The sequence below is a fragment of the Papio anubis genome, chromosome 8 (assembly GCF_008728515.1).
Source record: "Papio anubis isolate 15944 chromosome 8, Panubis1.0, whole genome shotgun sequence".
Classification (NCBI taxonomy): domain Eukaryota; kingdom Metazoa; phylum Chordata; class Mammalia; order Primates; family Cercopithecidae; genus Papio; species Papio anubis.
In genome coordinates this window covers 19836829-19852870 of record NC_044983.1, presented here as the reverse complement: position 1 = coordinate 19852870, position 16042 = coordinate 19836829, and the positions used below count along the sequence as shown (strand labels likewise).

The window sequence follows — 16042 nt, the reverse complement described above, 5'->3', positions numbered from 1 at the left end:
AGAAAGGAATAGGAGGTGAGGCCATATACAGCCTTGCTGGCTGATGGACATATGATATGTATCACATATATAATTCTACATTTGCTTGTAATCACAAAAAAGAAACAGGTGAAATTATTTTTATTACTACATTTGTTTAACATCATAGATCAAAAATACCCCTTCGATGTGTAATCGAAGTAAAAAATTATGAGATACTTTACATTATTTTTTTCTTTCTTTTCTTTTCTTTTCTTTCTTTCTTTTTTTTTTTTGAGACAGCATCTCCCTTTGTTGCCCACGCTGGAATGCAGTGGTGTGCTCTTGGCTCACTGCAACCTCTGCCTCCTGGGTTCAAGCGATTCAAGTGATTCTCTTGCCTCAGTCTCCCATGTAGCTGGGTGTAGTCTACGACGTGTCACCATGCCCGGCTAATTTTTGTATTTTTAATAGAGACGGGGTTTTACCATGTTGGTCAGGCTGGCCTCAAACTCCTGACCTCAGATGATCTGCCTGCCTCGGCCTCTCAAAGTGCTGGGATTATAGGCGTGAGCCACTGTGCCCAGTCTACATTATTTTTTTCTTACTACATTTTAAAAATCTGGTGTGTGTTTCAAGGTCTTGTGTGAACATGTGAAATGCCCTAGACACATTTCAGGTTCAGCAGCCGTGTGTGGTGAGCGGACAGCATTTCAGAAAGCACAAATTGTTCTGCCACAGCAAATCAGACAGCACACATATAGAGGTGTGTAGGCCATGCTGAAGTCCCCGAATGAGCTGGAGAATCTATGGGGGGTTTTGGAGCCTAGGAGCGATGGCTGTCTGCTGTAGGTTCTGGAAGGTTCTCTCCAGCTGCTGTGATGAGAGAAGATTGTCATGGGGTGGGGTATGGGGGCACAGGGCAGAGCAGGAGGCTGGGAGAAGGAGGCTGTTAACAGGCACAGTGTCAGTGGCTCGGATCCAGGTGGCAGCAGTGGCGGTGGTGAGAAGTGGCTGGATTCTGGTTGTATTTTGAAGGTATAGCTGCCAGGGTTTGGCAGTGTGTGAATGAGAGAGGAGTCAAGGAGGCGCCTGGAGTTTTGGCGCTGGCAACTGGAAGGATGCAGTTGTTTCCAGCAGGATGAGGAAGGCTGTCAGAGGTGGAGGGAAGCTCTAGGTTTTGGAGGGAAATATGAGGTTGGGTTTGGATGTGTTAAGGGTGAGATTTGGGTATTAGGCTTGCAGCTGGAAGTGTTGAGTTGGCAGTTAGACAGATGAGTCTGGGGCTCAGGGAAGAGGTCTCATCCAGTGGTATAAATCTGGGGGTTGGAAGCACAGTGATGGTGTTTCAGGCCATGAGATGAGCCGAGAGTCCTAGGGAGAAGATACATGTAGAGAAAAGGAGGCTGAGTCCTGGGTATGGAAGATGGGACCAGCAAAGCCCGCTGAGCAGGAGACTGTGGGGAGGTGGCAGGGAGCCGGGCAGAGAGTGGAAGGAGGCAGGAGGGAGGAATCGGCTGTGTCCAGTGCTGCCGATGGGCTGAGGGAGATGAGGCCCGTGGATTCCCGAGCATCCATCAGACAGATGGGGCCAAATGTCCAGCTGAAGCGGGTCCAAGAGAGAATGAGAGGAGAGCAGGGGACAGCTGGTGTAGACAACTCGATTGAGGGGTTTTGCTTTAAAGGGGAGCAGAAAAATGGAGTGGTAGCTTAAGAGGGCTATGGTCACGAGGAGATCTTTTTTTAATTGAAGATGGGTGATGTAATAGCTGATGGGAATGGTCTAGAAGACAGCAAAATCATGATGTAGGGGAGAGAGAAAAAAATGAGCCATCTCATTCTTGCTCACGAAGGCCCTGTGTGGTAGATACCAATTTGCAGACAAGGAAACTGAGGCAAAGGTTCAGCCATTTGTCCCAGGTCACACAGCCAGTAAGTATCAGGGCCAGGAGCTGAATGCCGATGGCTGACCTCTAGAACACCGCCAGCCTTGGCCATTGTGCTGTTCTGCCTCTTGGTTTGCTGGCTGGAGTTGTGTGCTTTTCCAGAGTGGGCCCTCCTCTTGCACTTTTATATCTAACATGGCACCCGGCAGAGGGCTGTGCAGAGGTAGGACCTGATCAATCTTTAATGGGCAAGTGATTAGAACACCAGGAACTGTGTGCTGGAAGTGCTCAGTCGCCTGGCCCATGTGAGAGGGACGCATGGCCTGAGCCTGCCTTACTCCGAGTGAGGCACCTTGCGTGGAGAGAGTGGTGCTCAGGAAATACTGGAAAGCATTTGTAGGGTGGATGAAGAGTGGATGAGGAGCTTACATCGAAGGTTCTCGCTGGCATAACTGCACTTCTGGGTGTGACTTGGGTTCCTGTGCTGGGCAACCTTGGGCAGGCCCCTTGCCCACACAGTGCTTCAGTTTCCTTATCTGTAAAATGACAAGGTTGAATGAGGTGATCTCCCATCTGGCTCTCACCAGAATGCCTCAGGAGGGCATGTGTGTGCTGTCTGCACCCAGGCTGCTGACGATCCCATCATGAGCATTGTCTGACCCCAAATGCCAGTGTGCTGCTGGTGGGTGCATAGGGGCCCCCTCCATTGTATGACGCTGAGCCAGTCACTTTATTTCCCGTATTTGTAAACAGGGCCATACACACCTAGTTGCTTGCCTTTTAGGCTTGTGAGGAGTTTTAAGTCTACTATTGTCCTAGATTGCCATGGTATAGCTCACCCTGCACCAGGCGCTTCCTAAGCACTCCCTCAACCTGTGTATTAACTCCTTTACTCCACCACAGCTTTAGGAGGTAGGTCCTGTGAAATGATCCCCATTTCACAGAGGGGGAAACTGAGGCACAGAGCGGGCACATGGAAGCATATTGAGTACTGGGAGACATCTCCCAGCAAGGGGGCAGCTGCGTCCTCCTCATGCTTGTGCGGCCTCTGACCTGCACTCCTGTTCCTCCTCCAGGGACAGGGGCAGACCCGGTGGTCAGCGCCAAGAGCAACCATTGCCTGGATGCTGCCAAGGCCTGCAACCTGAACGACAACTGCAAGAAGCTGCGCTCCTCCTACATCTCCATCTGCAACCGCGAGATCTCGCCCACCGAGCGCTGCAACCGCCGCAAGTGCCACAAGGCCCTGCGCCAGTTCTTTGACCGGGTGCCCAGCGAGTACACCTACCGCATGCTCTTCTGCTCCTGCCAAGATCAGGCATGTGCTGAGCGCCGCCGGCAAACCATCCTGCCCAGCTGCTCCTACGAGGACAAGGAGAAGCCCAACTGCCTGGACCTGCGCGGTGTGTGCCGGACTGACCACCTGTGCCGGTGAGTGCCGCGGCAGCCCCGGGGGTGCTGGCGGGAGGGGGCTTGCATTGCTGGGCTGTGTTTTCCTTTTTCTGCATTCCTTGGGGTGCATCGAATTATGACTCTGAGTCCAGCAGAAAGGGTGTCAAAAAGGGTAAAACTGACTTGGACATGTGCAAAGTGAATTTTCCATTTCATTCATCCATGCATCCATCCATCTACTTTATTCATTCGTTCATTCATTCACTCAGAACAGGTTTATCTTTTGCTTACTCTTGGCTCAGCTGGGGAAACCAAAACGAACAACCCAAGGAGCTTGTAATTGAAAACCATAGACTCCTTGAGCCTTGGAATAAGAGACCTTTGGGTGCAGTGGCTCATGCCTGTAATCCCAGCAACTCAGAAGGCTGAGGCTGGAGGATCACTTGAGGCCAGGAGTTTGAGACCATCCTGGGCAACATAGCAAGACTCAGTCTCTACATATATATGTGTTTGTGTGTGTGTGTGTGTGTATATTTAGACACATACATGTATACACACACACATATATACTTATATATATATATATAATATAGAGCTAAATTTCAGCTCAGTATAACCATGCATCCCTCCAAAACTACCTTCCTAATAATGAGCCTACACTGGTTAAGCACTTACTGTATTCTAGGCTCTGCACTAAGCTTTGGACATACGTTATGTCATCTCATGTTCACAATAACCCTGTGACTTGGGTATTTTTACTCCTGTTTTATAGGTGAAGGGACAGAAGGTCAGGAAAATTTTGTAAACTTGCTCAAGGTTACACAGCTAATGAATGGTAAAGTCAGGATTCAAAGCCAGGACTGTCCGACTCCAGGACCCATTCCTCACCCCGACACTAGACTGGATCGGACCTGAATACAGAGTGAACTGTCTCTCTCTCTCTCTCATATATATATATATATATATATATATATGTACACACACACACACGTATATATACACACACACACAGGTACATATATACATATATGGCCTTTAGACAATTTAGTCCCACTTCTAAAGAAAGTTTCTGCCTAATATCCCAACATATGTCACGTGGCTATCAGGAAGGGTGCTCTCATAAAACAAAGAGGCAGCTCACTCTGTATTGAGATATAATCCAGTCTCAATGGATCATATGAGTGAGGAATGGGATGGGGTGAGGAATGGGTCCTGGAGTCGGACAGTACTAGTTTTGAATCCTGACTTTACCGCTCATTAGCTGTGTAATCTTGAGCAAGTTTATAATATTTTCCTGACCTTCTGTCCCTTCACCTATGAAACAGGGATGAAAATACTCACATCACAGGGTTATTGTGAACATTAGATGACATAACGTGTGTCCAAAGCTCAGCACAGAGCCTGGAATACAGTTAGTGCTTAACAAGTGTAGCCTCATTATTAGGAAGGTAGTTTTTTTTTTGGAGGGGGGTGCATGGTTATACTAAGTTGAAATTTGGCTTTATGTAATTCTCATGTTTGTCCTTTTTGTTTGCTAAGTATGTATTGAGATGCTGTTGTGTGCATTTCTTGATCCTAAGGCCTGAGGATACAGGGGAAACAGACAAAGGAAGAGGTGATCCCAATTCAGTGGGATGAGGCTGTGGGCTCCCAGAGGAGAGAGCACAGGAGAGGGGCATCTGGCACATCCTGCGTGTCCCGGGGAGGGGAGGGGGCCTTGAGCTGAGCCTTGGGAAACAAGAAGGAGAAAGCCAGGGAAGAAGCCTGTTGGAAAAGCATGGCTTTTCCACGGGGTGGAAGTGGGAGAGGACGTGGGCTCTGGGGAGCTGCAGGTGTTGGGCACAGGTAGAGTGGGCCATGATGGGAGTGAGGGGGAGGCTGCTGGAGAAATGGGGATAGAAGTGGGTGCAGGTGTTTATAGATTGCCTGTTGTGTTCTAGACACTGTTCTAGAGGCGTTATGTCTCATTTAATCCTTGCAACAAAACTGAGGTAGGTACTATTATCTTTATCTGTCAATGAGGAAACATCTGGCAAGTTACAGAGAAAGTAACTTGCTGAAGGTCACACAGCCATACATTTCAGAGTCAGATTCCAGCTAAACTACTTCTTTCCGGTATTATTGAGTGCTCCAGACTAAGATAGTGAGTGTGGGTATGGAGAAAACTGGATTATTTCAGAGGAAATTGGGAAGTGGCCTTGATGGGACTAGGTGACTGGCTGAAAGTCACCTGGAGATAGAACCCTGGTGGCAAGAACTATTTCTGTTTTGTTTACTCCATACCCCGTCCTGCATGTAGATCCTGGCATGTGGTGAGCATTCCATAAGGTTACTTGAATGGATAAATGGATGGTGTCTACCATGTTTCCTAGTTGAGTAACTCTGGGGAGATGGAGCCATTCAGTGGGGGTGGTATTGGACATGCAGCATTTGAGGGACCTGGGGGACTATTGCCACCTTCTCGGCAACACCTAGGGGGCACTTGGACTTGTGGGTTTCGACCTCGGTAATGAGGCTGGAAGGAAGAGATGGGTTTGGGAGTTATTGGGTACTTTGCTGGTGGTCAAAGCCACAGAAGTAAATGAGATGGCCTAGGAGGGGTTGCTAGATAGCTCAGGAGAGAGTCTGGCCTGGAGATGCCTGAAGATTTGGGCATCCTCAGTGTTTAAGTGATAAGGCTTGGAGCGAACAGTGGAAGCAGAAATCTACTGGAAACACCAGTGCTTAAGGGAGGGGCAAAGGAAGTGGGATGTGAGACTGGAAGGGAAGGGGATTTCAGAGGGAGGAGGTAAACGAGCTGTGGTGTCTCACAGAGTGTGTATACCTGTGTATGCCTGTGTGTATGTGCATGTTTATGTGTGTTTGTGTGGTGGAAGATGGACCGCAGGGGGCCCAGGCCTGGCAGGGAGGCAGAAGTAGAGGCATTGGGCACAAGCTACCTTCTTCAGAAGGAACCAGGGCCAGGGGCTGCAGAGAGACGGGAGATGGGGAGGGAGAGCCGGGGCCCTGTGCACACAGAAGGGGAAGTGCTACTTTGTGTGGTTTGCAGAACAAGCTCTCCTGGGGTTTGGAGAAGGGCCTGATCCCAGAGCTAGCTGCAGGGCTCAGGGAAAGCTCTGTGAAGAAGGTGGGTTTTTATCTTTTGCTTACTTAAAAAAATATATCTTATTGCCTACACAAACCAATTGAGGCGATTGAAGATGAAACTATGCATACCACAATGAGGAGGGCCAGCCTTAGAGAGGAGGAGGGAGCAGATGTGGCCACGCTGCCATTTGCCATCGTGACTGGACTTGAGCTCTGAGCTTCTTTGTTGCTGGGATAAAGGGGAGGCTTGATGGGTCACATAACTCCCCAACCATGATAGATGGGGGCATGATCTGAGACACATTCGCTGCTTCTTCTGAATGCTAAAGTGACCTTTGGGGGCTGCGCCCTACACAGCTGCATGGAATGATGGAACAGACGGGAACTGGACCTTGAAGGAACTGGAAAAGACCAGCATGAATCCAAGCCCAGGACCCAAGCATAGGAATGGGCCAGGAGCACTCAAAAGCTGGAGGACTGCAGGGGGCCTGGCGACGGGGCCTGGAATCAGGCCGCTCAGGTGTCCGAACTAGGCATCTTGGGCAGAGGAGTGACTGGGACACTGCACCCATTTTATTAGTATTGCTTTAAGGAAGGATGGATAATACGACAATGTAGTGGACAGCTCCTATGGGGTCTGCAGCCCTGAGATAGGGGAATTTGGAGCAGGGTGTTTTGTGGCTTGGAGAATGTCTGTGTCTGTTTAAAGAACGTCTGTGTCTGTTTAAAGAACTAGAAGCATTTTTTCTTTTCTTTTCTTTCTTTCTTTTTTTTCTTTTCTGGAGGTGGGGGAAGCTAGGAAACAGGAGAATCAAGTGATACACTTCACATGGTGGAACCCGAAAGGGCATTTAAATAGGACTAAGTATTGCGGGGGTCAGGACTGAGGAATCCTGGGAGCTGAGGGCTGACAGTTTCTGAAGTGTGCTGAGCCAAGCAGATGAGCTTCTTGCACTGGGAAATAAATTTAAACAATGGCGACTCCAGGGCCCACAGACAGTGCTGTGTCTGGATTATTGAATTAGGTACATGGCTCACTTTAGGAGGCCTGGGATCCTGAGTAGGAAATTCTGATTGCTCCAGGATGTGGCTGGGTGAGCTCCTGGTCTTGAAGCAGGGCGTTCTTCCAATCCATCTCTCCCTATCTCCCACCAACACACCCATCTGCATGCAAATTTCAATATGGTCCTGAAGAGGTAAGGAAGGAATGAGGGCGGAACCTGCATTAGGAGGAGTCTGGCAGGAGCATGGAGAAGTGTCCTTTAGGGAAGCTTGCGCATGATGGAGAGTTGAGGTTTGGGGCGGGGTGCATTGAGACATGCATCCGGAGCCACAGAGACTGAGACGCACAAACACTGCAGGTGGTGGATGGAGGTGGCTATGGTGGTGCCCCAGAGTCAGGGGACCTACCTTTACTCTTCACCTGCCTGGAGCCTCCTGCATGGTCCTCGGTGGGCCGTTTCACTCCTCATGCCTTGGGGGGTCTTCATCTATCAAATGAGGATCCTGAACCAGGTCATCTGTAGGGACCCCGCGGTCTTATAAGTCTATGGTTCTGATTCTGTTGAAGCAGTTTTCCTGTCTGTCTTCTCCCTCTGCTCCTGCCCTCTCCACGGGAGGTTACTTTACTGGAGAGATGAGCTGTTGGTATAAGGGGAAGTGGCCCAGCCAACCTCATCAGGGTGTATGGTGTGGGAGAAGGTATTTGAAGGGCCTGGAAGGAGAGGAGTGGCTTCTTTCCACACTCTTGCAGGCCTGACTTGCTGACCCAAGCGTTGCTTTCCCCAGAATCCACAAAAGTGCTCAGGTGTCCTATGGATTCCTGTTATCAGCATCAGAGGTGACACAGGTGGCTCAAGAGGGGCCCCTGGAGAGCAGGAAGCTGGGTCGTGGCTCTCGACTGTGCCTGGGAAGGGGTGCACTTCTTCCTTTCCCTGGTTTGACTTCCTCCAGGTTTCTGCCCTCCAGGATGGGGACCGCAGGTGGAAATCTTCATTCTGAAAATGGAGAGCCCAATGCCAGGGTGTTTGCAGCAGGAATTGCAGAACCCCCAGCCTGCCTTTGCTGGTACTTGAATGAATGAAGCCAGCCTTGATGGGTGTCCTGGGAAAGCCCCTCTGGGCTTGCGATTCTGGAAGTGAGGCTCCAGCTCTTGGGCATCTCCTAGGAACATGCCCATGCTGCAGTGCTATGGCACCTAGCCCTGATGCAGCCAGGCCTGCTTGTCCCCTGTGGTCCCTCCTCCTACCGAGAGAGTTGGCCTAGAGATGCCCAGGCTTCCTGCAGGGTGAATCTTGGCCCAGGATTCTTGGGGGAGGCTCTTCCAGAGCCAACCTCACCTGGCACTACATGAAAGAAAGTGCATCGATTCGCTGTGCGGCATACCGTGTGGCAGGCCTCGTCCATCACCCGTGTGAGATTTAGCAGGCTCTGCATGCTGTCTTATTAAATGTCACCAGCGATAAAATGTTGGCAGTTTCCTTTGATCTAGGGTTTAAAGATGCATTGGTTAAACAAGGATATCTGCTTGCTGGGCCTTGGGGTTTTGGGAAGCACTTCTGAATCCTCCCATCATCCTTTGAACTCAGAGCAGTTTGGGGTCAGTGGCTGAGGATGGAGCCTCTGGGAGTGGAAGCTTTGGGTTCTACCAACAGTTCCACCCGGCTTTGAAGTTACATCTCAGGAATCTTGGCTCTGTCTTTGGCCTTTGTCTGGTTCATATCCCACGAACCTTAGGGCTGTGGGCTTAAGCTAAGTGAGCATCAAGGGATAGACCAGGAGAGACGTTTCCTTTAAAAAACTTCTGATAAGGAGCCTGGAAAGCCTGGAGAACTTCTTGGAATGCATCCATGGCATTTGGCTGGATTGACTCTAGCCCCCACAGTGGGTCAAGATCTACATTTTAAAAACACAGTCTTTCAGTTTTTACCCTCTCAGCTTACAGCCATTGCAACGATGGTCTCAGATTGTGTGTGTGTGTGTGTGTGTGTGTGTATGTGTGTGTGTGTGTGTGGTGGTTGGGGGGTCGTGGGAGGATGATGCTGTTGTTTTCTAAACTGTGTCCCTACCAGGCCTCATTTGGAAGTGGTCCTCTGAAATGCCCTGTTCCTCTTAGTCTGCCAAGAGAACATAAATAACTCCTTACTGGCTCAGTGCCATCTCCTGGGCTGTAATTTCACCTCTGGGTGCTGAGGATGTGTATAAATAGATTCCAGCCTGGAGCTACCCTGGCAACCTGGGCCCTTTCCTGAAATGGACACTGCCCTTGTCAGAGAGGCTTGTTGGGAAGCAGAGGAAGTTGGGCTCACCTCCCTCAAGGCTGTCCTCAGCGGGTGGGAAGGAGTCCCTTCCACACACTCTCCTTCTTGCCCAGCGTAGGGGGTGTTCAGTATCTTCAGGCAGTGTGGACGAACAGGTCTGGCTTTGATTCTTGGCTCCTTGGGGCTGTCCCTCAGCTTAATGGCTTCCCATAGGATCTGTTGGCTGATGCTTTTAGCAGATCGTGTCTAAATGGCAGCAAATGATTACTTGCGCAGGGGTAGGTGGACTGATGCTTCCAAGCCTTCCCTCCCTTTAAAGGAGAGGTCCTTGAATATCTTGAAATTATACAGAAGGTTTTGTGTGTATTTTCTAGAAAGAAGTTTGTTGCATTCATTAGATTCTCTAAGGGTTCCTTGATCTCCCAAAGCATAGGAACCTCTTCCTTCTCTAGATGACCAACTTGGATTGGCTCCCTAAAGAAGGATTTTGAGTCTGGCTCCTGGCTCAGTAGCAAAGTGGGCTGTGATTGATTAGTGATGCCTGCCACAGGCATAGGAGGGGCAGCATGGATGCTCCACAGAACCCAGCCAGTCCTCCCTGGGGCCAGCAGATTACCTACAGCAGGAAGAGTGGGGGGTCCTGTGACCATTTCTTTATTATTTTCACTACTCTTTATTGATCATCCATTTTGGGCCAGGCATTATGTTTGATTGGGAGAGTTAATGAAGTAGGTAGAGGTCCTTGTCTTTGTGGCACTTAGAGCCTAAGGAGGGGACTCTGTGTCAATTGTGTCTGCTGTGGGAGAGGAGCCCCACTACCATTGCAGCTACAATTGTGTAGATGATAGCTTTTTACTCAGGTTCTCTTGAAATCCCAATTATACTAGGTCTTCCCTGGGTCACCCTGCTGGCATTGCAGAGCAGCCCTTTCTTAGGGGAGAAGAGTCACAGAGAAGTAAAATCTCACCCAGGGTCCCACTTGGCCTTGAGCAGTGTCCAGAGTCCAACAGCCACATCCAACCCCAGAGCAAAGCTGTGCAGAGGAGTGTGGGGGAGAAAGGCCACCCCCTTCCTGAAGAATCTAACTGCAAGGAGCTGAGACCCTGAGATCCAGCTTCCCTTTGGGGATCCCATGTGGCTGCTATTGCTGGTCTCAGTAGGGGCTCTGCTCACTCTTTAACTCTGGGCCAAGGGTCCCCGAGTGACCCTTCCTGGAATTTCTGGCAACATGTTGAGACAAGGCTGGAATGCTGGATATTACTTTACTAAAGCCTCTGGGGAAATAAACACAGAGAGAAGCTCCAAACAAGAGCTCTAGTTTACAAGAGAGGGTTCATGCATCGCCCTGCTGTGGCTGCTACCACTTGGCAGGGCTGCACAGAGCCTTGACCTTAACTTTACAGGGTTCTCTCAAGGCATCTGGGCTCCAGAGGCTCACACCCCAGGTGGATGAGATGCGGATCCTGTTTGGCTAAGGCTCCCACTTGAGTTTTGCTTGAGGACCCAGGCATCTCTGAGTGGCTGGGGAGGAGTGACCCATTCATGACGTGTCACTTATGCAGGGAGTATCCGAATGCAAGCCAGCATTGTTTGTTCATACCAGAGGCCTCACCTACAACTGGGCGTGTGTTTGTTCACACAGGGGCAGACACACTCAGCCACCCTGGTCTTGCATTGTTCACACTGGCTCCCTGAGTGTTTCTGCTTTCACTCACTGGCATGGACTGTCTCCTTGCCTGGTGTCTTAGTCAGTACAGGCTGCTGTAATGGAATACCATAGACTGGGTGGCTTCAACAGCAAACCTTTACTTCTCACATTTCTGGAGGCTGGAGATCTGAGATCCTGGCTGGGTTTTGATGGCACCTTCATCTATAAAGGGCCCATGGTGAGGGCCTTTTTTTCCTGGTTATGTCCTCTTACGGTCTTTATTGATGTGTGCACGCAGAAGCAGAGGAGAGAAAGAGAGAGAGATCAATCTGGTGTCTGTTCCTCTTCTTATAAGGCCACTAATCCCATCATGAGGGCCCCACCCCAGTGACCTCATCTAACCCTAATCACCTCCCAAAGGCCCCATCTCCAAATACCATCACACTGTAGATTAGGGGTTTAACATATGAATTTTGGGGAGACACAAACACTACGTTCATAATATCTAGACTTCCCCTCCATCAAGCCTGTTTGGCTCCCATCCTGTATCTCCCCTGGCCCCTGCTTTTCCAGACACTCTCTAGAACTTGTCTGTATCCTTCCTATGACATCACGTGACTTTCCTTTACTATTTTTCTTCCCAATCAGGCCTCTGTTTTTTAATATTCTCATTTTATATTACTACCTCATTGGCTTCTTTCTTTCTTTTTTTGCTTTTTTTTTGAGATGGAGTCTTGTACTGTCACCCGGGCTGGAGTGCAGTGGCGTGATCTTGGCTCACTGCAACCTTCGCCTCCCAGGTTCAAGCGATTCTCCTGCCTCAGCCTTCCGAGTAGCTGGGACTACAGGTGCGCACCACCACACCCAGCTAATTTTTGTATTTGTAGTAGAGACAGGCTTTCACCATATTGGCCAGGCTGGTCTCGAACTCCTGACCTCGTGATCCACCTGCTTCAGCCTCCCAAAGTGCTGGGATTACAGGCGTGAGCCATTGCGCTTGGCCAGCTTATTTCTTTAACAACTATTTGTTGTGTGCCTACTCTGTGCCAGGCACCATGCTAGACATTGCCCCCTGGAGAACACAGTGTTGGTGGTCTCTGCCCACTTGGAGCTGACAGTCTGATGGAGAGGCAGATGGTGAGCAAGCAGACAGACAAGCATCTAGATAATGCTGCTGACATGAGCAGGATGCAGAAAGAGAGAATAACAGGGGCAGAGAGGGGGAATCTGCTTGGCCAGGAAAAGTTTATCTGCAAGACGACATTTAAACTGAGACCTGAGGAATGGGATGCCTGGTGTCAGATCAAGGGGAGAAAGAGCATCACGTGCAGAGGGCATAGCATGTGCAGAAGTTTGCAGGAGGGAAAGGGGGGAAGGTGTGGCTGGGCAGTGGGGCTCGGAGACAGAGGCACAGGTTGAGGTTGGGAGGCAGGCGGGGGCCAGATCACTCAGGGCCCCACAGGCCACAGCAAGGAGTTTGGACTTCTGAGTACAGTTGGAAAGGAGCTTCTGAAGCCAAGCAGTGCATTGTGAAAATTGTGATAAGAAAGATGACTCTGGCTGCTGGGTGGAGAATTAAGGGAGGAGGCAAGGACGACTGCAGAGAGGCGAGGGAAGAGGTTATTTTAGCATCACTGGATCAGAGATGATGGCCACTCAGCCCAGGGTGGTGGCCAGGTGGAGAGAGATAAGTGGATAAATTGGAGATATTTCAGAGTTAGAAATGATACACCTGGCCTGAGGGTGATGGAGGAGCTCGAGAATGACTCACGGGCTTCTGGCTTGAGCAGCTCGGTGGTGATGGTGCCACTTTCTGAAATGGTGAAGGCCTAGGGGGAGATAAATCAGGAGTTCCATTTTTGGCATGTTAATTTCGAGATGCCTTTGAGACATTCATATCTGGCGCTTGACTGGGATTGTAAATTCTGGGGTCATTAGCATATTTATGGCAATTAAAGCTAGGGGAATGGGTAGGATTCTCCTAGGGAGAGTCCGGCTGGAGAGAAGGCGCTGGGAACCTGCCTGGCACCCTGTCAGTGCCCAGTAGTGCTGGGTGCTGTTATTACGGTGTCCTAGGGGTCAAAAGAACATGTTCTGAAAAAGAGGGAATGGGTAGCTGTGCCGTGTGCTGTAGAGAGGTCTGGAAGGATGAGGACACCTGGGTCACCAGTGGATTTGGGGACGTGGAGGGCCTTGGTGACTCTTACACAGAAGTTTTGATGGATTGGTGATTACAGAAACCCGATCGGGGCTGGAGAAATGTTGGTCAGTTGGTTGGTTAGAACTTCCTGGGGAAGACGTTAGTGGAAAGGGAAGGTGTCTGCCCCTTGGGTGGAGACATGGCTGAGGAGAGCTCAATAGCGGTTTGGCTTTGATGGCTGAGGAGAGCTCAATAGTGGTTTGGCTTTGGGAAGTGCGGGGTGAGGTGGAGGAAGGTGGGAGAGTGAGGGTGACCCTGCCATTGCAGAGGAGCCAATCCCAGCCGCTCCGCCATTGCACTGGGGAAGTCTCAGCCTTGGGACATCCTCTAGTGTGGGGAGTACACCGCTGTTGGTCTTTGATGCTGACTCTGTCCACTGCACTGTGCTTAGGACCCTAGGATATCCCACTCACCATGTCCTCCCTGGGCTCGGAGGGGCCGTGGTATGGCTGCCACCAACTCAGCTTCTCCTGCTATGGCTAAAAGAGTCCTTCAGGTGTGGGAAGAGATTCTTCTCCACACCAGTGTACTTTTGTGAGCAACCTGGATGGCCCAGCCCCTTAGAGAAGCCAGCTCTCGGGCTGCCCAGAGGAGCCTTGCTTTTCAGCTTTCGGTCGTCGTCCTCGAGGAGGCATTGGAACAGAGCAGGGACTGTTTGAGAGGTGCCCTTGGCTCCTGCAGTGGAAGTCCTGCCCAGGGTGTTTTGAGGATGTGGCCTTTCCTGTGGCAGCCTTGGGATGTGCTCTACCTTCCACGTGGGCATCCCCAGAGGGAGGTAGCCCTGCCCCCTTTCTTGTGAAGTGGCTTGTGGCACCTGGGTGTCCTGGAACCAGCTCTCAGCTTCGGGGCCCTTTCGGGGTCTCTCTTGGAAGACTCAGAGGCCTCATGCAGGTAGCCCTGTTATCTTAGGGTTCTCTAAATGTGTTACTTCATAGGAGGACAAAGTCAAGTCAGGTGGAAGGGGTCCTGGATTAGGAGTTACACACTACCCCTGGCCCAACGTCCTCACACTACCCCTGCCGATAACTAACTCTCTGATCTTGATGGAAATTAGGGTGAGTTTCTTTGTTAGGTAGTGAGTCCCCCATCCTCAGAGGTGCAGAGGCTGGTCCTCTTGCCAGCATTAGAGGAGTGTCAGGGAAGGGGTCTTGGAGGTGAGTGGGCACATCAGATCACTACTGGCACTCTCCTGTTCAGAGCAGAATGAGGACATTGACTTATGAGCAAAGAAGCAGTGAGCTATTTGCTCCTCATAGAGAGGGAGAGGGAAGTTTGGAGATCACTGTCCCCAGTCTCCCTGGCCCAAGACACATTCTCTCAGTTCAGAAGGAGTTCTCTGGAGCACGTGACCCCTCTGTCCATGCGGGTGCGCTCTGATCTCTAGGACCAGGAGAAGAATCCTGATGAGCTGGGGTCAGACAGATCCTCACTTAGCAGCTGCAGGAGCTGGGCATGTTCTTCAAAGCGTGGAACTCCCATTTTCCTTGTCAGAAATCAGGTCAGTAGCACCTCAGTGGAAGCTCTGGAGTCCATTCAGGAAGCCTTTTGTGGAGCTCTGTGTCTGGGAGCCTTGCACCTGGGATGCTTGAGTGAACCGCAGACCTTCCCTAAGGCACCCACAGGCTCGCCCTGGCTGTGACATGTGGGGCCGGTCCCTACAGGCTTGGTGGGGCTGTTGCGAAGGCCTCTTGGAGGTGGCATCTAAGCTGAGTTTGAAGGGGGAGTAGGCCTGAACTAGGAGGAGGGCCTTCTCTGTGCTCCTTGCAGAGGGCACATGTGTGTAAAACTAGAGGTACCCCAGAGGAAAGAGGGACCCAGCTCACAAAGCCCTGGACGTTGGGCCAGGAAGTCTGATTTTCCCCAAAAGACAGTGGGGAGCCATGAAGTATTTTAAGCAAGAGATAAACATGATTCAGTTGGTGTTTTAGAAAGATCCCTTTGACTGCTGTGTGCAGGTGAGTTAGAGGAGAGCAAGGCTGGAGACAGAGTCCCTTTAGGAAGCTGAAATGTGATGGAGTCTGAGATAGGACCAAGGCAGAGGGCAGGTGGTCAGAGACCTTCAGAGGTCAGCTCCCAGGGCCTCATTGGATGCAGACAGCGAAGGGGGGAGTTTGGGATGGTGCTAAGGTCTGTGGCCTGGTGGCCAACTGGCTGGTGAGGTTGTCACCTGAGAAAAGGGGATGGGGAGGAGGAGGAACAGGGGGAGGGGGCTAAGAAGGGAGAGGGGAGGAGGGGGAGCTGGTGGTCCTTGTCTGGCACGGAGGGACAATGTTTGGGTTTCAGACTTATTTGAAAGCCTTCGGAACATGCAAGAGGAAATGTCAAATCCAAAAAGTGTTTGTGTATCTGGGAGTTTGGGAGAGAGGCAGGGGCTTGGGATGGAGATTATGGGATTAAGGGAAATAATGCATGAAAAGCAGCAAGCATCGTGCCTGGCACACAGGCACATGGTAAACATCATTCCTTCAAAGAGTGTTTAAGCTCATTTGGGGAGACAGGGCTCACCCGTGTGAACCGCTGTTAACTACGAAGAGGAGGCCCTGTTTAATTAGGTGTTGTAAGGATTAAACTGCTCACTGCAGGCATTCTGAGAAGGGAAGCCATGGGGCTG

The 16042-nt window shown here is 50.6% G+C and overlaps 1 protein-coding gene across 3 annotated transcripts in view; it reads left to right on the top strand.

Moving 5' to 3' along the window:
* The window catches only part of GFRA2 (GDNF family receptor alpha 2), a 97600-nt gene that overhangs the window by 37533 nt on the left and 44025 nt on the right, over positions 1-16042 (top strand). For all 3 annotated transcript variants that reach the window (XM_021942096.2, XM_021942094.2, XM_021942095.2), the window contains one exon: positions 2921-3275. In XM_021942096.2, coding sequence (XP_021797788.2) covers positions 2921-3275 — 355 coding nt within the window. The remainder of the gene's footprint in view (positions 1-2920; positions 3276-16042) is intronic.